The sequence below is a fragment of the Micropterus dolomieu genome, linkage group LG23, assembly GCF_021292245.1.
Source record: "Micropterus dolomieu isolate WLL.071019.BEF.003 ecotype Adirondacks linkage group LG23, ASM2129224v1, whole genome shotgun sequence".
NCBI lineage: Eukaryota > Metazoa > Chordata > Actinopteri > Centrarchiformes > Centrarchidae > Micropterus > Micropterus dolomieu.
This window is the reverse complement of record NC_060172.1, coordinates 15973711-15998617: the sequence shown is the minus strand read 5'-3', so window position 1 is coordinate 15998617 and position 24907 is coordinate 15973711. Positions and strand designations below refer to the sequence as shown.

General features: G+C 39.3%; 1 protein-coding gene across 1 annotated transcript; it reads left to right on the top strand.

The window, feature by feature from the left end:
* Positions 1 to 151: 151 nt before the first annotated feature.
* On the top strand, positions 152 to 24566 carry sept8a (septin 8a). Its single transcript, XM_046038796.1, has 9 exons — positions 152 to 272; positions 493 to 688; positions 4637 to 4823; positions 11743 to 11904; positions 13153 to 13249; positions 20546 to 20714; positions 20850 to 20982; positions 21399 to 21568; positions 23390 to 24566. Exons 2-9 carry the CDS (start codon positions 522 to 524, stop codon positions 23391 to 23393), a joined length of 1089 nt encoding a protein of 362 aa, XP_045894752.1. The 5' UTR covers positions 152 to 272; positions 493 to 521; the 3' UTR covers positions 23394 to 24566.
* Positions 24567 to 24907: the final 341 nt, after the last annotated feature.

Sequence of the window (24907 nt, the reverse complement as noted above, 5' to 3'; positions counted from 1 at the left end):
GTCTGTAGAATGTACGGAGGGTTTTCATTTGCATAGGAATGTGAAGGCTTCAGCTTCTGTTCCAACCAGCTCATCCTATCTCTGATTAAGGTCTTCCTTGTGTTTTTTTTTGTCCTCACATGCAACCAGGTTTTTTATGTTTGTTTGTGTCCCTCAGAATGAAGAGAAGCGTAGCCTGGGTTTGGGCGGACATGTTGGATTTGACAGCCTCCCTGACCAACTGGTCAGTAAATCGGTCACACAGGGATTTTGTTTTAACATTCTCTGTGTAGGTGAGTACCAAACGACTGTGTGTGTGTGACGTGTGTTAAAATATTACACAAGTAGCAACTGTAATATTTACTTGATTTGTTTAACTGTGACAAAACAGTTAAAGTGCACAGGCCTCCCACTTGTGTTGCTGCAACAAAAAAAATAATGACTGAATGCTGATGTGAATGAGTACTCCGCAGTGACTCTCTTTCGTCTCTCTCTACTTCCTGCCATCCACAGGGGAGACTGGTATCGGCAAGTCAACGTTAATGAACACTCTCTTCAACACCATGTTTGAGAACGAAGAGGCAAGCCATTATCAGAATGGTGTGTATCTGCGGCCACGAACATACGACCTGCAGGAAAGCAATGTCCACCTCAAACTGACGATTGTCGACACCGTCGGCTTCGGTGATCAGATCAACAAAGAGGATAGGTGAGGGTGGTCAAAAGTTAATTGGTGATGACTGACACTGATGTGCATGTCACAAGATCCTTTTGATCAAAACCCAGACTGAATTTGGTTGAGAAGTGAAAGTTTTTTTTTTGTTTGTATGTCCAAGATGCAAATAAACTGTTTCGACAGGTCATTGCAGTGACCTGCACTCAGATCCTTTTTATTTAAGTAAAAGTACCACTACAACAATGTAAAAATACACCATTACAAGTTGTAGTCTAAATCATACTTAAGTAAAAGTACAGAATTATTATTGTAGTATTATATTGTATATGTCACTGTTAAATTGTTAATACTCAGACATTTTACTAGCTGGTCGAGGTGTTGTTAGTTGCTACTTTATATTCAGTTAAATAGTATAGACCAGTGTTTGCCAACCTATGGGTTGGGCCCCCTCCAAATTGTCACCCGATAAATCTGAGGTGACATTAAGGAAGATAAAACAAAGTTCTGCTGCACTATTTTATATTCATTTTGTGGACATCTATTCAGCTGAAATCAGGTGAAAAGTTTGGAGGGGAAATGTCTCTTTGGAGACAGCGGAACTGCTAACAACTAATAGACATCCGAAACATTACAAGGGGCCCCAACTTACTGTGCTATTGTTAACAAGCCAAAAAGGTTGTTTAATCTTTTACAATGTGTTGTATTTTATAAGATTATCGTATGTTTTATATGTAAGATCCCAATCTGAAACTACAGCTTTCAGATAATTGTAGTGTAGTAAAACGTACAATATTTCAATTAAAATGCAGTATAAGTAACATAAAATGGAAATACAAAAGTTAAGTACCTTATATTCGTACTAATGTACAGTATATGAGTAAATGTGCTTAGCTGCATTCGACCGCTGAGCCATTGAGAAGCTTTTGAAATAATGGCTATATGACCCTTTTCAACCAGATTTAGACGACACAGTCTATAAAACGAACCATGGTAAATCTCCCCAACAATTCCATTTACTGCCTCAGGAACGTTTTGATATAGTCTGATAAATGGTACTCCTTGTACCAGTCAAATTCTGTTCATCTGGTACTCTGAGCACGTGTGTGAAATGCATGCTTCAGTGTGTTTTCCATTTGACTCCTGTCTTGTTGTAACGACAGATTTTCCTGTCAATACTTAACCAAACCCATCCTTTCTATGACAACGCCATAGTTTTGCCCAAATTAGGTCAATGTTGCCTAGGGATACAAATGAGAGAAACAGACACAGTATCAGTCCAGATTTCTGCAGTTTGCTTTTCTCTGTAGGATGGAAATCAGAAGAGGTGGGACAGCAATAAAAAGGATATTTTTTATTTTTTTTTTAAACATTCAGCTGTGGAATGAAGTGTGACCTAGCCAGCAAGCAGGACTCTCACGCCCTTTGATAGCAGCTTTCTCAGTAGGCTGTATAAACCAACATGCTGAAGGATAGACCCTGCAGCGGACTGTAAGGGCACACTGGGAGAGTTGATGCATTCCACAGAGACGATTGAAGATGGAGGACAGATGACTGTAAACATGGTGTTAGATAAGGGTATAGAATAGATTTCTTTTAACTTATGTCTCAGTATGAGCTGCAAAAAGAATGTGGGAAGACTTTCTGTTGAGAGTTGGCAAGATTACAAATACAGTCTGCTGTTAATTTAAGTAATTGGCAGGGATGTATGTGAAATATGGATGGCTATACTAGTATTGTTACAAGTTACTCGATTATAGGACAGGAGTTTTGGTAGTACATCATCAAAACAAAACCTGATTCAAGCCAGTAATTTAAGTCTAACACGTTGAACTCTTTTCCTTCAAGTGTACCAGTTAGGAACACACAAAGAAACAGCTGGCTATCAAATATAAAGAGCTGTCTCCATATAGCCCAGAAACTGCCCATTTTGGGCTTGTTGCTTGTAGGTGGCTCAGACTATGGTCTCACTTCTAACTTTTACTGTAGCAGGCACTTCTTGTAGACCTGATCACATGGGTTGCATTTCGGTCACTTTGCAGCATTGGGGATCTCGGTGACTGATGTGATGTGACATTGATTCGGAAGGTGTTTCAGATGTTTGACAAGCAGAGGTGACACCAGCTGGAACCGATGAGGCTGAGGGGGTCGTATGGTGCCCACATACTGTTTTACAACGTAACATTTGTTTGGGAACCTCGGCAATGTCTGCTCACAATAATTTTTGAGGAATAAATTGGAGGCCAGGCGAGGCTGGTGGAATTGTGGAAAGCGAACCAATTTATTGAACATCACACCCAGATTATAACAACCAAATTATCAAAAAAAGCAAATATATGTAGTATGAAAATGCCAAGTGGTGTCATGAGAATTAAAGCATGACTGTGAGACTTGTATCTATGGTGACTAATAAACCACAACCTCACTTCAAAGATACTTCCATTTCAGGCTGCTATGATGCAGTTTATTAAATATGTGGCTTACTTCTAATCTCTCAAAATGAACCAAACAAAATGATTTAAAGCTGCAGACTCAAATAAACTGCCCCAATGTGGAATAAATCATCTTTTAAACTGTCTCATGACATGATCTCAGGCTGGTGACCATTTATGGGTTGAAAGACAGCACACAGAGACAAACTGTACAAACTGCCACGTTAACAAACATAAGATATCAATATAATGAAGGACATTTAATATTTCTTGACATTTAACTTGATAATCGCTGCAGTGAGAAAACTTTGTGACACTTGTTTTGACCCCTTATTGCTACTAGAAGTATGTTACAGTGCATCCCAATGGAAACCTAAGCTACTGTTGTGCCAATGTGTTAATTTCATCTTAGGAAAAATGATTGTATTCCTCTCCTTTCTACTGGTGGATAATGTTTTCCAATGCAGTGACCCAGGTATTTCTCTGCGAGGTGAATGCATTTTTAATGTAACTTCTGGTGAGAAAAAAATAGGTGTGATGTTTAAATAAAAAACAGTTGTTTTCCCTGATTATTGGTTCATGTGTCAGCATAGGTCTCCTCTAGCAATACAGATCATACATGGTGTTGTGGTTAGGGCTGGGCGATATGGCCAAAAATGTTATCACGATAAAAACATTTCATATCTTTCGATATCGATAATTATCACGATAAATGTCAAATCATTATTTCTTTCAAGTTTAAAGGCAAATTTTTGCCCCTGAATGAAAATTGAATGGCCAGATGGTTAATTGTGTGGTTAAACTTTTCTTTATGGTCAGAACGTGACAGACACTTGATGCCAAACAATGGATCACTTTATATATCGGAGCTAAAATAATTAGAAAAATTATGAAACAAATATTATTAGTAAATCTATTTGCATCCCTCCTCAACAAAATAAACATCTTAATATAAAAAGGAAAAAAGTGCTAATTTGTTTGTGATTCTAATGAATTAAATAAAATATTTAATGACGATATATTGAACATTTGTTATATTGTTATTGAGGAAAATTATATTGCGATACTTTATTGCCCAAATAGATAGACATTTGCTTTTGATGAATTAAAATCCATTCAGAATTGTGTTGAATTTGACATAACGTTCTGGTTTTGTTTGTTTAAACTGTCAAAAGTTTGATTTTTATTTTTTTTTTATACTGCACATTCCTAATTTCCTTGATTTACTGGTGACAGTTTAGGCTACAAAGGCCATTGTAGTACTGTTAGAGAGGACAGAATGTTTTGCAGCCTCTGTGATTTGTTTCAACCAGACTTCCATAAGCCAAGCACAAATTTCATGCAGCACTAAGCTGTAGAGCTCTAAGCTGAGACCTTGGCATAGAATCAGATCACACAGTTACTGAAAACATAACTGTCTCAGTTCACTTCCCCAGTGACAAGTCTATATTTCCTTTTACATTCATTACCAGTGCATGAATAAGAAGATAAATATTTATGCTCTTACCCACAGACATAAATCCTTACAGTTTCTCTTTGGCTGTCTCCACAGTTACAAGCCCATCGTTGACTACATTGATACTCAGTTTGAAAACTATCTCCAGGAAGAGCTGAAGATCAAGCGCTCACTGTTTAACTACCACGACACAAGGATCCACATCTGCCTTTATTTCATCGCCCCGACAGGACACTCCCTCAAGTCCCTGGACCTTGTCACTATGAAAAAACTGGACAGCAAGGTACACACATCCAGATATATGCGGTGGTTTTCTCCATTGGCTAAAAGCACACTCACACACTCCCAGTCTGTTCCCATTGTCTGTGAATAGCTATCATTGTTGCTGAAATCCGACCTCCCATTCACTGTGACCAGTGTGCATTTCACTGTGACTTGGAGATCCCTGATCTTTTTGCTGGGGTGTGGACTCTCAGTATCCCAGAAGGGTAAAATACAGTTGCAGTGACTGCACATTTACATTTCATCGTGAAGGATTTCAAGAAAAGTTCACATGGCATTCTTTGGGATGAAGCTTTTTGGATATTACTGTGGAAAAGGTTTAGATTTTAACAGCTCAAACGTTTGGGAAGATCTGCTCTATATCAGTAGTTTCACATGTAAAAGGGCAAAATGTTGCCTGTTTTTTGCAAGTGAAAATGTTTGCTGGGTTGCAGTCCATCCAATTTTCTGAATTCCAATCTATAATATAGAAATGTTCATATAAGATCAAATAAATCAATTGGTCCGGCAGTGTGAGGCAGTGTTATACAGTAATGTAAATAAATTAATGTTAATTTCAAAACTAAAGTACATCCTCATCTCGAGTTCCGGTGTGACGCATTACTACACCAGTCAATAGTCTTTCAGTCATTCAGAGCCACATTGATTTGTGTTTTTTTTTTTTGTTTTTACTTGTGCAAGTATTGTTACGCAGATTATTGGTAAGGGGATTTGTGTTTTGCCATACATCAGTGAGTGCAGCTCATTGGTGAGACACAGTCACTCGCTAACAGCACTTGTAGCACTAACGTCTATACATAAAAGGTGTTGATACAGATGATTTCTTTCTGCTTGATGGCAAATGCACTTAGACATTCAACCTGTTGACATTTTGATCAAATGTTTTGTGAAAACTGCTCAGTGATATATGCAGCTGAAACCATTCAGTGTTTTTTTTTTTTTTAACCCTAAATCTTGGTTTCACCATGTGGGAAGTGTGGAATTTCAGATATGCAAAACATCCTCAAAGCATCTTCAAAGAGCATGTTCACGAAGCCCAGAAGAGAAGGAGCGACAGAGAGAGAGGCAGTTGTTCTTGTGAGCTGGTCAACCCTTATTGATGAAGAAGGTGTTGGGGATTAGGGTTTAGATGGTATCAAGATCTATATTTAATAATGTAATAATTATTACTGTTACTATTATTTAATAATTAATAACAGAATATAACTTAAGGTTATATCTACCTAGGGGCAACGCTCTTGAAGCAAAAGAAATTGATAGTGAATTACCTATCTCAGTGTCCTTAAATGTACTAGACTATTAATTTGGAATTTTGTGTGTGTCGGTGCGTGTGAGCACATGTGGTCAAAGAACAAAAGTTGTTAAAGCAACTTTAAGTTGCTTCCTGCATCTGTGTGGTTGTTCTGAGGCCAAATTGTATTTACGTGATCTGTGTAATGGTGCCAAGTTAAAAGGAGTTAGTTAGCATGCAAAGACTGTGTGTCTGTGTTAAGCATACCATCTCTAACCAATTTACATTATCAAGTAATGTAGTTACATGATCTCGCTTTAACAATGATCCCAACAAAAAACTTAAATGAAAAACACATCAATATACATACGCAAAAGCTAAACAGTCCTGTGCTAAGCCAAGTTAATGTTGCAGATAAGCTAAGTGAAGCTATGTAATGCCCAGTGCGTTACCAGTCCATAAAGGAAGGAGGTTGCTTTGGTGTTGCTAGTTGTTAGCTAGCAGGTCCGTTGTGGATGGAGCCAGGCTGTGAAGAATTGTTTAGTTACAGTCTTTGCTGTGTCGTGATACAGATCACATGATACAAGTTAAGATCACAAATGAACTAATTCACCTTTGGGAGGTCCCTGTGATCCCAACAAAGGTTTCAGGAAACGCAGGATGTTATAAGCAGAAATATGTATTGAAGCTCGGCCGAGGAGAATGGCAACAGCAGTGCAGAATTGAGGACACAGTGTAGTGCCAAACCAAATGTGAAGATTCCTCATTGGATCCCTTTACTGTCCCTATAAAATATACAATGTACCCCCTACAAGGTACTTCCATAAGATGGTTACTATGCGTAACCATCTTATTGGATGGTGAACTCTAAGTCACGGTGGAATTATGAGGTCACATGTATTATAGCCTAAGAGACAGTCTATCTGCAAACATTTTAAGATTGAAGAACCACATCTCCCTTCCTGTCTAGGCAATGACTCATTCCCAGCTATTGTCATGCACCCATAGAGAAAGACAGCAGTAGGAACTATTGCTAGAGAGACAAGAATCATTCTATTTCTATGTCTGTAAGTCACCCCACGCGTGACGTGTGTGTGACCTGTACCTCCTGCCTTTTTACCAACCTAGGTCCTCTTAGGAAAATTTATTCCTTCACAAGCACTCAAACTGGGAAAGCTGTATGTACATAACACAGTGCTATGTCTTTTTGTTAAAGTGTGTGCATTCGCTTGTATCATTTTAGGAATGTGTATGTGCTAGTTTACGTTCTCTCACCTTTAGGTCACTGATGACATTTTGTTATTTTGTACACACAATTTCTGATAGCACTGCTGTAGGAATGACAAGGTGGCAGCTTTGGCCTTGCTTGTGTTTGATGATGCAATAATAATGAGTCCAGAACAAAGCAGATGGTCAGCTTTTGACCAAAACCTGCTGGCTTACCTCTGCCAACTCCCAACGCATGGCAGCGCATTCTCTGCCAAATATCTCCCGATACTATTCAAAACAATAACCGATAATACTTCAGCCAACTGTCACTCTATAGCGACAATTTATAGTTTCATGAGGACTTCAGAAAAAAATTATTTTGTTATTACACAGTGGACCAGGTTTTGGTGGCACTGATGTGGATTAAATTCACTTAACATAAATGTTCATTTAATATTTCACTTCATCAAAAGAGTATGAGAAAAGTATTTTGATTAATAGATTTTTGTATATTTTGTAATTTATTCCAATTGAACCTTATGTGTCTTATTCAGACACAAAAGTTTTGCTGAGGACCAACTGTATTTCTAAGGGAAAAGTCATGGTCAAGAGCAATAATAGGAGTACTTCTGTATTTTTTTGAGTAAACTAGAATACTGTTCAGACCTAAAAAGAAACTCGCACTAACAACAGAGAAGACTCCACATACAAAGGGCCAAGATCCAAATTCAGCACTTTTCCTGCTGTGATGTGACAGCGCTGACCACTGAGCCTCTGTGCTGTCTTTACTAGCCAACAGTGATCAAAACCTGGCATCCGACGTTTGCCAACTGTCTCCTGATACCATCCAAACCACCACAGCATATACGGCCAACTCTCTGTACCCCCTGCTTTGAAGCAAGACATTGTGGTTTACCTGAGCTAAATATAGTATTTTTATATATAGTATATGAACCACAATAAAGCAGTTGAGATAAATGTGTTTGCTATCGTACATCATCCTGCTATACTCTCCCTTAATGTAGAAGAAAGCAAAGCCCCACCCCACCTAAAGCTCCCCATCTGTTCACATGAACCAAACTCTTACTTGTGAACCTCCAGTGGTACATTTTGGTTGATCACTGGCCTTTTCCAGTTGCACAGTACCGGAAAGTATTAAAAGTGTAACATAACAGCAATGTTTGCACTTCTATTCAAAATGATTTACAGCATTGTCACTGAAACAGCAGACTGAGTTTTAGCCTGAGTGGCCAGGCCACGGTGAACACCACTCTGACCTCAGTGGCTCTGTCCCAGAAATCTTTTCACTATGTGAAATATGTTTTATCTGAAAGCAAACCAGTGTTGAGTGACCATGGTGTGGATGTGACACTGTTTTGCTTTACAGCCTTGATGGGTTTGCTTGTGCAGTTGTCTCTTCCTATATATAATACATATGTTACAGGCGATATTTGCAGCAGGTCAGAGTTAATTTTGATGTTGTATTTCTATAACTTCTGAGCTCTAGACGGCTACACGTTGACAACAGAAAGTGCCTGCTTTGCTTCTACAAGCCTAGCCTGACCAAGGCACAGATAAAAGATCATTGTTGATTCATCATACCGGTTATTTTTCAATGAACAGATACACTGTGTAGTGTGTAAAATATCAAACATACTTTAATACTTCATATCTTCCCAGACCCCAAAGTGACAGCTTCAAGTTTTTAGTAGTTTCCAAATAGCAATCCAGCAGTTTTAAAGGTCCAAAAGTATGATGAAGATATGAAGATCAGCAAAACTTCACATTTCAGAAGCTGGAACTGGTGATTGAAATTTGGTGTTTAATTTCAATTGATCAACTAATCATTTCAGCACTAAAATAAAGTATGTGAGTGATGAAGTCCAAACCCTGTTACATTCTGGTTACTATGACCACATTTCATTGTCTTGAGGCTTTTCAAGAGGTGCTCCATATGTCATAAGAGTAGAATTAGGCCCACAGTACCATTTTTATGCTGAGATAACTTTTGTCTGGAAACTTAGGCTACTTTTATTCATTTATCTGTCTGCCAGATAGCCCCGTCACAGGAAAAACCAAGGAAGTAGACCAGAAACAACTGTTGCCTCAGTCTGTAGAGTTTGCTGTCAAGCCTAGACAATGGTGTTTTTCTTGTAAATGTGGAATCAGCTCTCCCCACAGAGGATGGTTAAAGGCCCACCAGAGTGAGTGTGGTTTTTGGTGGTTGAAGGCAGGAAGAGAGATAAGAGTCAGAAGGAGGTGTCCTTTGTTTTAGATTAACATGTTTTTCTTGAATAGGAGGAAGTCATTACCAGTCCATAAATAGGAGGATTCAGTTCGTAGAGCTCATTTGACAAACAGGGACTGATATTTCCTACTAACCATTAAAATGTCTCATTATTTGCACTATAATCGGTCAAATGTACATGGGTTTTATCAGATTTTTTTTTGCATGTTTGCACCAAATCAGAGTTTTTTTTGTTTTTAACTGAGTTGACAGGGAGGCGTGATACTGCGTGACGGAAAAAAAGACAGGTACATCATCTAAAAACAACAAGAAGTTAGTTATTATTGTTGGAATTTAAAGAGATGGTATTATGCTCATTTTCAGGTTCGCTAGTGTTTGGAAGGGAGAGGAGAGGTGTGTGCTGCAGCTCAGTGTTTTTCCACCTGTGTTTTTGAGGGCGTGTTCAACTAGTCGCTCAGCGAGCATTATGACACATATTTTCATTGTGATGTCACAAGAAAGGGAAGGAAAGGCTGGACTACAAACGAGCTGTTTTCAGGCAGTTCAGAGCAGTGTCTGTTTCTGTGGGAACTCCCTTTGGGGTGGACTTTGGGCTTTTTCACTTTGCAAACCTAGTACATGCACAAAAAAGAATATATAACTCAATAAAGGAGAGGGAAAAAGCCAAAAACCATAATACAACATCTTTAATTTATTGAAGGATAGCCCCTTGAGATGCTGCATCTCATTGTCAGGTGGGTCCTCTAACTCAAAAACATAGTAAACACATACATAAACAGAACATTATATAACTACATACTATACACATATACAGAGGATGGCACGTGGATCTGGCTTATCAACGTTGTCATCAGTTGGGAGTTCGAATCCGACTTAGGCTCTTGCAGCAATTCGCGTCAAATTCACACTCCCTTTTGGAGTATCCTGTACTCATATTTTTATATTCAGTGTGACTTAAATATTCAGAGGATATCGTTAATTTGCCTAGAAATCATAGAAGAAATACATTCCTCACAAGTTCAGAACTTTTATTTGAATGATCACGTTTTTAATCTAAGTAATCTAGTAGTTCGTGTCTACATCCCCTAAAACCCCGAATATATGGGACCATTACCACCATACCTTTTCCTCCATCCCTTCATATACACATATTTGGCCTGTAAGATTTAAACACTTGTAAAGTGCCAGAAATTTCAGGCTATGTGAAACATTTTTTTCAATGATTACCATATATGTCAACTGCTTTGATGCGGTTACTGCTACTCATCTGGCGGTCCTAGTTGTTTAAGACAAACACAGAGAACACTTTGGGAATACCCTTTGGTCAGCTGGGAAAAGCCGGTGGTGGGAAGTGAACAAATACTTCCAAGGCCTCCCTCCTCAGTGACCATGACAAGACACTCCCATCTGCTTCAATGGCCACACAAGTCTGCTGTCAATGGATAGTGATAAGTGAACTAGGGTTGTTAAGTAAGGTTTAAAACATGATACTGGCTGTCCTGCTGTAAATTAATGATCCAAAAAAGTATGATGAGTCTTTAATTTGACTCCTAACAAGCTCTTGCTCTGAGGCACACTATGGAATTGACGAATGAATCTGTGGGGTTCCTCCAAGTTAGTGATTTGGGTAATGCAGCCGTAAAGAGGAATGCAGAAAAACTGTATGTTTACTTTTTGCACATCTGCTGCTGATTGGAGCCTAGTTTGTTTTCATAATCACTGTTTGTTTTATGTATCTGTCGGGGCACTGACTGAGCTTATTTACTGTACAGTTTTGCTGCATATGGTTTTGTATGCTTCCTCAGTCATATTTAGCAATGTACTTTATTTGGTTTTTTTGATTAGGTCTTCAGAATGTTTGCTTTAGCTTTATTCACAGTGATTGTTTGTGCCCCGCTGACAAAGGGAAGTTAATTGCTCTAATCAGTAATTCACCGAAAACACTGGGATGATTCTCTGCTCATCTTCTCTCATCATATTAAGCTCAACAGGAATGTTTTGTCCTGTCATGAATATACATGTCAGACCAGCCTTAACCAAACCATTACATAATAAATGCCATGTGTATGCTTTAAGACAAAGCATATTTTAATTATTACAGGAATGTATGTACATGTTTTGGCAGACTCAACCATCAAAAAACAAGGACCATGCTCTACACATGTAATATGTGTATTAATATATGTTGATACGAGTGCAATCCCCACTCTCTTTTTCTCATCCTTTTCTTAGGTCAACATAATTCCCATCATTGCCAAAGCGGACACAATCTCAAAGAGTGAGCTCCACAAGTTCAAAATTAAGATTATGAGTGAGCTGGTGAGCAACGGTGTCCAGATATATCAGTTCCCAACGGACGATGAAGCAGTCAGTGAGATCAACTCCTCCATGAACGTGAGTTGTGACACTCCAAAAATCACACAAAAAAATTCTCCTGCACTGGGTCTTTCTACCTTTTTACCATTTATTTTTTTGTGTTGAAGAGAAGGAAATGCCAGATGTGTTTTTTTGACACGCATAGATGTGTTAAAAGGAAAACTTAAAGCATTGTCAATTTAGACTTTAGACAAAAAAGATATTGTCTGTAAGATATGTGTGCTTACAGACTTGTAACATCATGTCTATAGCGCCTCATGTGTTACACATCTGGTAATGGCCAAGTATGTTGACACCATTTAATTGCTTTTAGCAATTCAGCATGTACAAACATTATAAATAGTTTTCCACAAAATCCTACGAATACTGTTTGTGTTTGATTGCACCAGTTCCCCATTCCTCAATACATCCTATAATAAAAAGAATTTATGAACTTGATGGCAGCGCATGCTTTCCTACAACTGGTTTTACACTTTCCACTTTCCAAATAAACCAGATATTTAGAAATATTGAAATAAATATTCATATAGCAATATAATTAAACACAAGCTTGTGACTCTTGCTCCGGCTGCAAGTGCAGAATATTTAGTCTTTTTTAGTTATGATTTTATAATGGGGATGATGCATAATCACTGCGCTCAAGCACACACCCACACATGTACCAATGCACAAACAGTAAATGCTCACATGTACAGTATACCCATCTATTTATAGTCGGTTACATCAGCGCCCACACTCACCAGCTTGTTCCTCTGAGCTACAACCAGCCAGCTGGTTTCAAGTCGCCACCCTAATTTTTGAGGTTGCATATCGGGCATGTTTTTCCCATGATGCCTCACTGTCAATCCTAACGAGGCGTAGTAGCTCTGAGAGCAATAAGAGAGTGTGTGTGTGTGTGTGTTTAATCACTTCAACAAAATACTGAGCCACATGTTAAACAGGCCTCTGGTGTGGCTCGTATGTCAACATGGTTAGACTTTTCTCTGGTGTGGTTTGTTTGTGAAAGATAAGAGAGACGACGGCCACAGCGAAACACACTTTATTTGAAACTTAAACATTTTTATTAGTCCTTTTTGTTGTACATGACAACTTTATATTTGTATCTAGTAAAACTTAACTTGTTAAATGGTTGTTGTGTTGTAAAGTAACTAGGAATTATTTTTTTCTAGTGTAACGCAGAAGAAAGAGGTAGCCGGCTCCTGGTAATGGCTGTAGTTACACTTTTGACCTCTTGACCTTTTTTAACACTAACCTCTTTTCCTGCAGGCCCATCTGCCCTTTGCTGTGGTTGGGAGCGTGGAAGAGGTCAAAGTGGGAAACAAGACAGTGAGGGCCAGACAGTACCCCTGGGGTGTTGTGCAAGGTGAGAACCATTCATAAGCCTGTGTGTGTGTGTGTGTGTGTGTGTGTGTGAGTGCATGCGTGGGTGCGTGGCAAACACAACAGTGAGTACATGAAGAGGTCAGTGGATGTTTAACTGCTTTCTCTTGACTGCCACAGAATGAAAGACAGAGGGAGTGCCAAGCTGTGGTGTTTGCACAATAGTGTTAATTGTGTCAGCCATTTTAAAATTTAGTCCTGTGTCAAATGTCCTTGTTAGTTTTTGTCATATGTAGTCCATTGTATACTATTTTTTTAATCAAGTTTTAGTTGACTAAAAGTCTGGGTATTTTAGTCTAGTTTTAGTCATTAACCATCATCTTTTCTAACTCAGTAGTATAAATTTGATTAGCATTTTGCTCTAACCAAAATAGAGATATTTATCATTTTAGTCTTTATTGAACTCATCTTGCATAAAGATAAATTGGTTTGTAAAATTTGAATGTTAGCTTTGTTCTTATTTTTAATGCAAAGTAAACATTAACTTACCTCAGTTCCCGGTGGTTAGCCTTGATATGTAGCTTCAAGTTCGTAGTGTTTTTTCCAAAAATCTTATAACTGCATTGGTTGCCGTCTGATATAATTAGGCACTCTGTTTTGTTTTGTCTGCCTCACTGTATTTGAAATGGGACCAAATATCTAAGCACCTCTTTCTTCCTAGCATGTTGTGTGCATCACCAGAGTTCGCATCCTCGCTTGTACAGAAATGTTTTCCTCGCGCAACAGGCGTCGCCCCGATCGGCCAGCATTCAAAGCACAGGAAGAAAAAAATACCGCTGAATGAACACACTGTTCAAGGGAGAAAATATGGCCTGTAATATTTTGTCTCCTCATTATACTGACAAAAAGAAAGATATTTTATTAATGTTTTAATTTTATGAATTACATTTTAGTCTGGTAATTTTTTGTCAACAATATTGCATGTTTAGATAGTACATTTTCGCCGTCTCGTTTTAGTCACAGAAAATAAGGTTGTTGACGAATATATTTAGTTTAGTTTCGTCTGACGAAAGTAACACTAATGCACAAGCATTAAGGCTCAAGGGTATTTTAACATTTCATTAACATTTAACATAAGTCAATGAGACAACTATTTAAAAAAAAAAGCTTTAGTTTCCCTCGCTTCTAATGAAGCAACAGAAAGGCTTTGAAGTAGTATTTGCATGTGTCATTGTACTCGCAAGATGACATGTTTGACAGCTTAGCAGCATTCACAAATACAAAACCAGGAGGTTTGTAGTTATAAATAGTTTTAAATGTTTGCCCTGTTGACTATGTAAATGATGCTGGTTTGTGTATCCACTAGTTGTTGTTAGGTTGCTAGGTTACAGGTATTAAAGAGGTAAATGAGGTGGAGTGATACATGTAGAAATATGGGAGGAGTGCTTTATCGTGAGCACTCATTTGAATGTTTTTCAACTAGTCAACGCACAATGTCAGTACTTGAACTATGGCACAGGCTTTATTATGCCATAATATGAGTGTGCAAGGATTTTATTGCATTGCGAAAGAGTCTGAAAGTGGTCTTGGGTGTATCATTTTTGAGGAAGTATATGTCTCTGTCCGGCAGCCTTGCACTGTTCACTCCACCTATACATGTGGAGGTTAAGTGCCAGTACACGTGGATTAGAAGTGAGCAGTAAAAACTAGACCTGTGAATAATTAGTCGGTTGAAAGACAATTATTTAAACTTTTTTGATCAATGAATTTAATTCAAAAGTATTTAAGTAATTATTTAAGGATTTGCTGCTTTTCTGTGTCATAAATGATAGAAAATTAAATATCTTTGTGAGAATTCAAGCAATTTAAAGGCTTTGAATGAACTTTTAAAGGGTGCTTTTTAGAACTTTTTGATGTTTCATAGGCTAAAGGATTAGTCAAGAAATGAATCGTCAGTTTAATCGATGATGAAAATAATCAGTAGTTGCAGCCCTAATAAAAACCTCTTACAGCAACCTGCACTCTTAAAGATTTACCAAACAGCACTTAACCCTACACAGAAGCACATCTGCAGGAGAATGAAGGAACCATACAATTAATTTCCACCATTGAACTTTGCAAATATCATTTTGGTCGTGCTAATGTCATCTTTCTTACATTTTCCTGATACCGTCTTTTCATAGAAACAAAATTGAATCATATGACTCATCATCAATTGAATAAACAGTGTAGGATCTATTTGGTACCACATGCTGATTGTTTTGATAATGGAAAAACGGCACGTAATAATATAACTCGGCAGCTGAGCGAGCATCTATCAGTATCCATGGTGAAAGATGTTTTCCTGCTCATTGCAGAGTGGTGAGTGCGTCCCACAGTTTGCCTGTTTATTTTTACCCTCCCTGTTAATGAGGAGTGCCCTCCACAGCTGCGTGCTGCACAGACTCCATGCAGAGTGACACTGCGAAATGAAGGGCGAGTGGGCAGAGATTGTTTTGGGAAATTGCCAGTGTGTGTCTTGTGATGTGTGTCTTTTTTTTTTTGTGTGCTTGTACTGTTTGTTTCTCTGCCTGTGCCTGTGTGTGTGTGTGTGTGTGTGGCGTCCGTATATGCTTGTGTGTCTGCGTGCATGCATTGCCCATGGAGACATCGCCTATTGTGTTGGGGGTCTTGGGATCTGTATTTCCCACAGCTCATTCCCCTGTACCTTGTCAATGAGAGTAAACATCTTAATTTAATGTCACACAGAGTTGTGCTGTGAGAATATTACTGCTCAGATGGGAGTTATCTTCTCAGAGAAGCTATCTCTCTCTCTCTCACTCCTTCCCTCTAGCCCTTTCCTCTCTCCATTATCCCCTGACCATTCTCATTCCACAGCCCTCAGAGGACACTATGGATATTTATAAAGCCTGCTGTGTGTCTCCTGGGGACGGATTCCTTTGGACTCCATCAGTCACCATGAAGTTATAGTCCAGTACAGTAACAGACAGAATAGTGCCATCTGTAAAAAGTAATCTCGGCTTCACTGTAAGCCAATTACTTTGGTATTTGTCTCCATCGCAAAAGTTGCATTCCTAATTTTGTGACTCTTTAGCAACATTAAACAGCTGGTAGATATCAGTTGAAAACAGGTCATGAGGCTGATGTTGTTGATGCAAAATGCTGAGCGTAGAATGTGAAGAATACATGGGTGTGAAGGGGAAAAGCAAAGTAAAGATTCATAAAAGCACAAGATGTTATCCTAAAGCAAACAAAGGAGTGCTCACACTTCCCAAAATGAAAACAAGAATGGAACCAGCTGGCACTCTAATCAGTGTTTCCCATACATGGGCTTTACTTGGGCGGGCCGCCCAGGTAGATTAACAGCCGCCCAAGTAAATTTGGCCCCCTATTTTAAAGTCGTTCTTAATTGCAGCGCTGCGCATATTCGCTCCGCACATCCTCTCACTCGGTCTCTCTCTCTCTCTCTCTCTCTCGCAAACACGGACAACAGACTCGTCTGTGAATTGAATGGTTGGTATCATAAACACCGCTGCACAAATCTGTCCAACACAAGGCTGTCGATGTCGGTGACCCATCTTCAAAGCAGTTATTAGCAAGCATCTAAGGATCCTAGCTAATAAGGATAGATATGTTAACTTTGGAAAACAGCTGTCGAAGTTAGCACGCTGTATAACTGGTAGTCTACAGGTGCGTTCGAGATAACTGGCTGACTTTCGCTGACTTGATAGATAGAAACAGCGCCGTCAAGTCAGACACAATCTACCTCTGGTAGACTGTGTGAGCTTAGAACAATGATCAGGCTTTGCTCCCACGAGGTCTAGTGACGTTTTGCAGCGCAGGTGTTGTGCCGAATTCTACGTGCCTGCCGTGAATTGCATACACCTCACGGGAGGTAACGCTCTGTCAACCCACAAAGAATAGTATAGCGTTTAAAACCAGAACTTTAGTGCAGGCATGCAAAATTCAGCATATGTTACTTTAGGCTTTTAATTCAGGAAAAGTTGATTTGTGGACTACAAGAGTTTTGTCATATTCCATCATTAAGGCGGTAGGAAATAATATCCTTATTGGATGATGCTGCAGTATTATTTCTAGAGAAGAAACTGACATTGTGGGTTTAAACAACAAATGATGAATCGAATTATCTTATTAGCCTTGTCCATCATTGTCTCACCCAAAAAAACCACCCAAAAAATCTGGACTGATGGTATGTAGAACAAGCAAACTCCTTTTACTTTCAGTCAGGCCTGCTTGTAAACTGATGGCTCACCATTCATACAACTTATTTTGTCACAGTATCTGAGGACAGGGGCAGAAGAAGACAGAAGTCTCAGTGTTTTACTACACTTGGCTGACTGAAAAGAAGGCCTGTGTCAATGGAAACAGTTTGTAGATGCCAGATGTCATATAGATGGGTTATGGTAACCTCTCGAAGAGCCATGGGAAATTTCCATGGACTTCAGGGAAGACAGAGGAAGGACTGTCTTCTGGTGTGTGTGTGTGTGTGTGTGTGTGTGTGTGTGTGTGTGTGTGTGTGTGTGTGTGACTGTGTCTCTGTGTTTATCTTCCCTCAGGATCTTGATGCACTCTTATCTCTGAACTCCAGACATCTGTGGCATATAGCAGACCCCTGGTATTTCTTCTCTGCAAGTGATTCTGTGTTTGTTCAACTGTGCACACATATTGTAGTGGGTGTTTGTACAATACAATATGAACATGGATGTTAATCACTGAATTTGCATTCAAGTTTTTGTGTTTTGATTACAGCATTTCTTTTAGTTAAAGGCTAGGCAATATGGTAAAAAAGAATATAGCTCAACATTATTTTTTTTCTAAAATCAGCATCACGATGATATGGCAAATAAATGCAATTGATGAAATTGATGTTCAGGACAATTCAGTACAGTTTACTGCTTTCACATTAAATCTGACAACCTTCTTCACATATCAAAACATTATAATCACTTTGGTTATCCCCTGACTTTCATTCAGCGCCACCATCAGGTCAAAACAGGGCTGTAAACTCTTGTCTTGTTACATAATTTTTCTGTACATTATTATCTTACCCAAAACTACCAGATATTGTAACATTATTCACCATGTAGCTTTAGAGCACCTACTACCATATAGATACTTATGTTTGTCTACCACTGAAAATATGCTCAAGTCTTACTAAAAACACAGGAGCAGGTGATCAGCCTGGGACACATGGATCATTTTTATGGGTGGGGAGATGACCAAGGGGCCAGTCTGCTACAGAACATAGTGTTTTCATGTACATTTTGGTTTTGCACATTTGTCTATTTCCATTCATTTTTGATAACTGCAGATTTATTTGCAGCCATGTCCCCGTATTTTAAGCTGGTGCGTGTCCATGTATCTGCAGAGCTCTGTGCCCGGATATCTTAAGGGCTCAGTGCTGCAGTCAGTCAGAGGATTGGCCCTCATTCAGCCCTCAGTGGGAGGCCGGTACAGAGAGACTATTAGATTCCAAATGAACAGGCAATTTCAGTTGCCTGGGTGCAGCCCCAGAGAACAAGTCATTTCTGTTTTTAACGTGTATTTTTACACTAATGATGTGGGGTCAACTAGCGAATTTAAGTCAAAATGACAGTGAGTGATTCAGACGCTACTATTTCACATCTTTTTAAAATGTAATTTGGGTCTAAAAGCATTAAAATAGACGAGGCTGAGTAAGTGCTTATTCATTTGCTTTTTTTGTTCCAGTCTAATGAAAGAAAGTCTTATTTCTACGGGTGGGATCCTTTTGACAGTGCGTTTCTTTGATGCTACGTTGTGGCTCTCTATCATGCACTGCAGGCTGCTTTCCCAGCATTTCCATTCAGGAGAAGCTAAATGCCATGCTAATTGGGCCTTTTCCAACATCTTTAGTGCTGTATGTTTATATGCTCAGAGCTCACAGCTTGTGGTGGTATTTAAACATAACATACACCCCATTCTCCACCACTGCTATCTCGGGGTTCATGGCATATGCTCCTGCCCCTTAAAGGTCACGTGCCTTCACTCTGCATGTGCCCTCAGCCACCACACACAACAGATCTGAGACAACAGAAAAAGCTCTTTATTGCATCTTTCTAAGGTTTGCTGACAGGTTGATCACATTAAATACAGGGGAACATTATTTCCCCTATGACTACATATGACTGTTAAAACGGGTCACTGTAGTTTTTCCAAGAATAGCCAACTGGTGTATCAAGTTATACGCTGAACCACCGCTGCTCTTGGTTGTGATCCAGGTTTTCAGTACTTGCAGAAATTTGGCACTTTAATGTGCCCTCTTTTAAAGATTGGAGCAGATTGAGCATATCAAATAATTTGTAGTTTTCCAATTTTCCACATAGACTGTGAAGGCATTATCAAGTCTGTAAATGGGGGGAAAATAAAGTCAAGAAGGGAAAACTTTATTTTCAAAGGGAGGAGGGATTTTTCCTGGTGAAAAAATGTGTTATAACAATAAATATTTCTAGACCTTACTGACTCTACTGGTTTTCAATCATACTGTTATATATTTGGCTGATATGATCTTAACAGCCATTAACTAGCATTCTGTGTGCTATTAAAAGATATCTCAGCATTAACTTGGTGAACCCTGCAGAGATACTTTGTCTGACTATTAGCAGCCTATGTGTGGCCATATTATTACCCACTTGTCTTATCAAGGACCAGAGGTTGATTCACAGTACAGATGAGTTCGGTCAGCATTCAGGCACTCTGCCCACTTGCTCGTCCCACATCAACTTTTTTTTTCGAACCTCCTACAGAACAACAAAAACAATGTTTTAATTTCCAGAACAGCCGTATTGTTGCGATCAGAATGGAAATGATGCCCAGTCATTCAGACATCAAACTAAAGTGAAGTTGTTAAAGGCTCAAAAATTAGAATGAAAAGTGCAGAACATCTCCATTTTATCAACTCCTGTTTGTTGGCAAAATACGATGGATTTACTTTTCATTTAATGGAAGTATGCTAAATATGATTTATCCGGTGTAATTTGTTTCGTCTTCTTCACATTCCTGTAGAGATGTGGTATGATTTCCTGCTTTTGAGAGAGAAATGGAGTGGAAGGGAGGGTAACTGGGTGACAGATGGGGTGTTAAAATAAGTTGGAAGCAGTGAAAAAGCCAGCACAGAATGAAAGCGAGAAGCGAAGTCTCAGAACTTGAAACAGGACATGACTGTGCATTTGTAGCTCTGACGCTGGCTCAAAAAACAGTTTGTCAACTCCAAAGCGTAATTCTATCATATATTGGAAATAACTAAGATGATCACTCGAAGTGCAACTGCTGTTCTAATTCTGGTGTGTTTTCCCTTTAGTCGAGAATGAGAGTCACTGCGACTTTGTAAAGCTCAGAGAGATGCTGATCAGGGTCAACATGGAGGATCTGAGGGAGCAGACCCACGCCCGCCACTATGAGCTGTACCGACGCTGTAAGCTTGAGGAGATGGGCTTCAAAGATACAGATCCCGACAGCCAGCCATTCAGGTAGCGAGGGGGAGAGAGGGTGCAAGCACACAGAATCCAAAACCACAGACATACTCGAAGTGTCAACAGCAGGGACAATACCAAATAATATATTCCTGTTTATTTTCACTTTCTCCTGTCTTTTCTTCTCTCCAGTCTACAAGAGACGTATGAGGCCAAGAGGAAAGAGTTCTTGGGGGACCTGCAGCGTAAAGAGGAAGAGATGCGACAAATGTTTGTCAATAAAGTAAAAGAGACAGAAGCGGAACTGAAAGAAAAGGAGAGAGAGGTCGGTCTCAAGTAAAGTTATGGTTATAAATACAGCATATTGCATGGAACGGCAACTTCAAGCTCTGATTATTTGGCAAAAAAGCAGCACCTCAGGCAGAAGGTCAGAATTTGTAACTGCAGCTTGTTGCACTTTTGATGCCATTAGACAATGAATAAACTTGTGCTGTCTGGTGCTTGCAGATATACGTATAAGGCAACAACAGATTACACTTTGATCCATTTTAAATATAAGAAATGATGATCAGCGTGGTGATAAATTAAATCCAGAAAATGGATTTGTGTTCCCATTCTAACGACTGGGTATCTTTTTCTTTTCTGTCCTTAAATCTCTTGTCTCTCCTCTGTCCTCCTACTGGTTGCCCGCTGCCCTTTGTCCGTCCATCACCACCACCACCCCCGTCTCCTCCCTCTCAGCTGCACGACAAGTTCGAGCAGCTCAAGCGGATGCACCAGGAGGAGAAGAGGAAGGTAGAGGAGAAGCGGAGAGACCTGGAGGAGGAGATGAATGCCTTCAACAGGAAGAAGGTGGCAGCCGAGACGCTCTCCTTATCCCAGCCCCTCAAGAAAGACAAGGACAAGAAAAAGTAAGTCCATCTCCCCTTTCTGTCACTCACTCTGCTCATTCTTCTTTCCACTGCAGGAAGCAGCTTTTTCCAACCCTACTCCTTTCTTCAACTTATCCTGTTGTCTTTTCATTCTGTGCCTTAAATTGTTTCCTTTTATGTATGCTGGCTTCTCTTGCTTCTCTCATCCCTTTCTCTTTTTGCTCCAACCCTACAAGTCTTTAAACAGGAGGTTTGCATTATGCTAAGTCCTGAGGCAAAGTGTCACATCAATGAGCCTTTTAACTGAATGCGGTGTGCAGTTGCCGTACCTCCAATACATAAGCATTTCAGCTATTATAAAGCCCTGGCAAGTGTTAAGGAAACTTCCTCCCCTTTTTGTCCTGCCCAAGCTTCACATTTCCTGTCCTTTCACTCTTTCCCTTTGCCTCGCTCTAATTATTCGGGATATTCAGGGAGGAGCCGGTGAACTCACTCACTTAGGCGATCAAAAGCTGGGCTTATAAATAGGTGATGCAGAATAGAGAGCACACAGGGTAATACAGATTTTCAGTCGGGGTATGCTGATCGTGCATAGACACACAAACACACAGACACACAGACACACAGACACACACACACAGACACACAGACACACACACACACACACACACACACACACACACACACACACACACACACACACACACACACACACACACACACACACAGGTTATAGCTACAGAACAGGCTTGTCGTGTTTTATCGCTACACATCCCACAACTACAGATCATGTATATTTCAGTAATGTACACTATGTGGCCAAAAGCATGTGGCCCGACCTGTTCATCAGGACTGTTTTTCCAAGTTTGGTGTATAAGATTGGCTTGCACGAAGCCCTGACCTCTCAACCCTATCCAACACATTTTGGGATAAATTAGAACGCAGACTGTAGGCCACACCTTATCACCCAACATCAATTATCAACAGTTATGCTCTTGTGGCTGAGTGGGAGCAAATCCTTGCAGCCACGCCCCAAAATCAGAGCAAATTATTCAGCAGTCACATTATGGGTGTAATGCTCAGATAGTTGCTGTGCAGCTAATGTATGTAGTATTTTTCTGCAGCCATCTCTTAAATATTGGATGTTGAAGGTCACGTCAGCCACCACTGAGGAAGAGTTTTCAGAAAGGGAAAAAAAAACTCCTGGAAAAGGAGGGGCTACTGTAAAGATATCATGTTGATGCACCTCTAAAGAAGTTAATTGCAGAGGTAGTTGTACTGAGAATAACTGACGCTGAGGCTGTCTGGGAGGTTTGAAATAATCTGAGAACGTATGCTAAGCTTCGGACAGTGATCTGCGCGGATGTGAACTGTACAGGACTTGTAGTTAATGTAGTGATAGTCATACCCTCTTAAAATCTGATGATTTATGTAAGGACGTGTGGCTCCATCTTGTGGCTGCTTATACACTTTGCTGTCAGTGCTGCTGTAGGAGACTGATCTTCCATTTTGTGGTTTTGGTGAAGGATATTCCACAGATCCTTTGAGTTTGCTTTTAATGTGAATTATTTACTCTCTCAAGTCTAAAAATTTGTTACACTTGAGGAAACATTGTTGATATTAAAACTCTAGCAAAAATCTAGCAATTCAGCATTTCAACGTAGTTGTGACGGCTCACACTATTGTTTTTTTTTTTTCACGAACATTGACACTGGTAGTATTTATTTTAACTCCAGCACCTTTTTGCTACTTTATTATTCATCTGTAGAAATAAAATCTTTAATAATCATTTATTATTTCCATGAAGCAGTTGTTTATTCATTCAATTTATTTTGTTTATTGTTTGTCATTGTTTTTCAGTTAATTTATGGCCGCTGTATACCCTCCCACATACGACCATGGATTTGTCCTCCATCACCATAGCAACGACACCACCTGTATTTGTTATTTTTGTTTTGTTTTTTTGTTTTGACATTCCATCTTGACATTGTGCACATGGACCAAAGACACTGAGGATGATGATGATGATCATGATGAAGCCACAGGGGAGAAAAGAGTGAAAGCTGGTGAGAGATAATGAGGAAAACATTTTCACTTGCCAACAGTGGCCCTTCTCATTTATTCAGGATCTTTCATTCTATGTTTCTTTTTATTGGACACTTTATATAAATATATATGTTATGCATTTTGTTTTTCTATGTTGTGATTTAAAGATTTTCTTGTTGTTTTTGTGTTTTGCCATCAACCATTCACACAGAAACAAGAGGTTCAAGCCCTTCAAACCTTTTGGTACTAAGGTATAACACAGTGGGCAAGTCATTTGAAACCGTTCAGTATGTATTTAAAAAAAACACGTAGGGTGTGCTTGATTTTGAGGACTGACATTTAATTGAATATATCTATGAAATCAAGCCTTTCCTAAAGTTTTTTTTTTTTTTTTTTTTTTAAATACTGGAGCTGTTTGAAATGTTGACCAGGTGTGGTTTGTCTGTTAACCTTTTTGTAATCATCATTTAGATTCAGAACATTTCACAGTAGAATAAGTTCCAATAATACCTTAAAATAGTATGTCAAGCAATAAAACTGAGTACCTGCATATTGTGTATATATCACTGCATATACATAGGTACTGACGACCTAAAACTTATTCTTAAGTCTTAATAAAATCGTATGCAATATTCTGGTGCTGTTTCATATTAACTCAATAAATGTATGTGAATATTTTCTAGAGTTTACCCAGTTTAATATGCAAAATGTACTAGTTTTTGAATATGATATAATTGTAACAAGCACATATGACTATGTACATTGTCCATAAGTAATGTAACTTTATTGTAAACCATGAGTGAAGCCAGTGTTGTGAAAGTGGAAACACACACACACAAACATGAAGCCAGTATATATACAAACACGGAGGATTCAGGAAAACATACAAGCCTCAGCTCGCTGTTGGAGAGTTTACATTCAGAGATGGAGAATAGAGCAGCTGTATTTACTGTCTGTCGTTGGAAATAAATGCAAACCCCTTCCCCTCTTTGATGTGTGTCTCAGCCATGATTTGTTTGATGATATTCATCAGGGAGGGAGATGAAAGGGAATCACAGGCAGGTGAAGACACTTATTCACACACACACACGCACACACAGACTCACACACGCACACACAGACTCACACACACACACACACAGAGACACACACACACAGACACACACAGACACACACACACAGACACACACACACACACACACACACACACACACACACAGACACACACACACACACACACACACACAGACACACACACACACACACACACACAGATACACACACACACACACACACAGATACACACACACACACACACACACAGATACACAC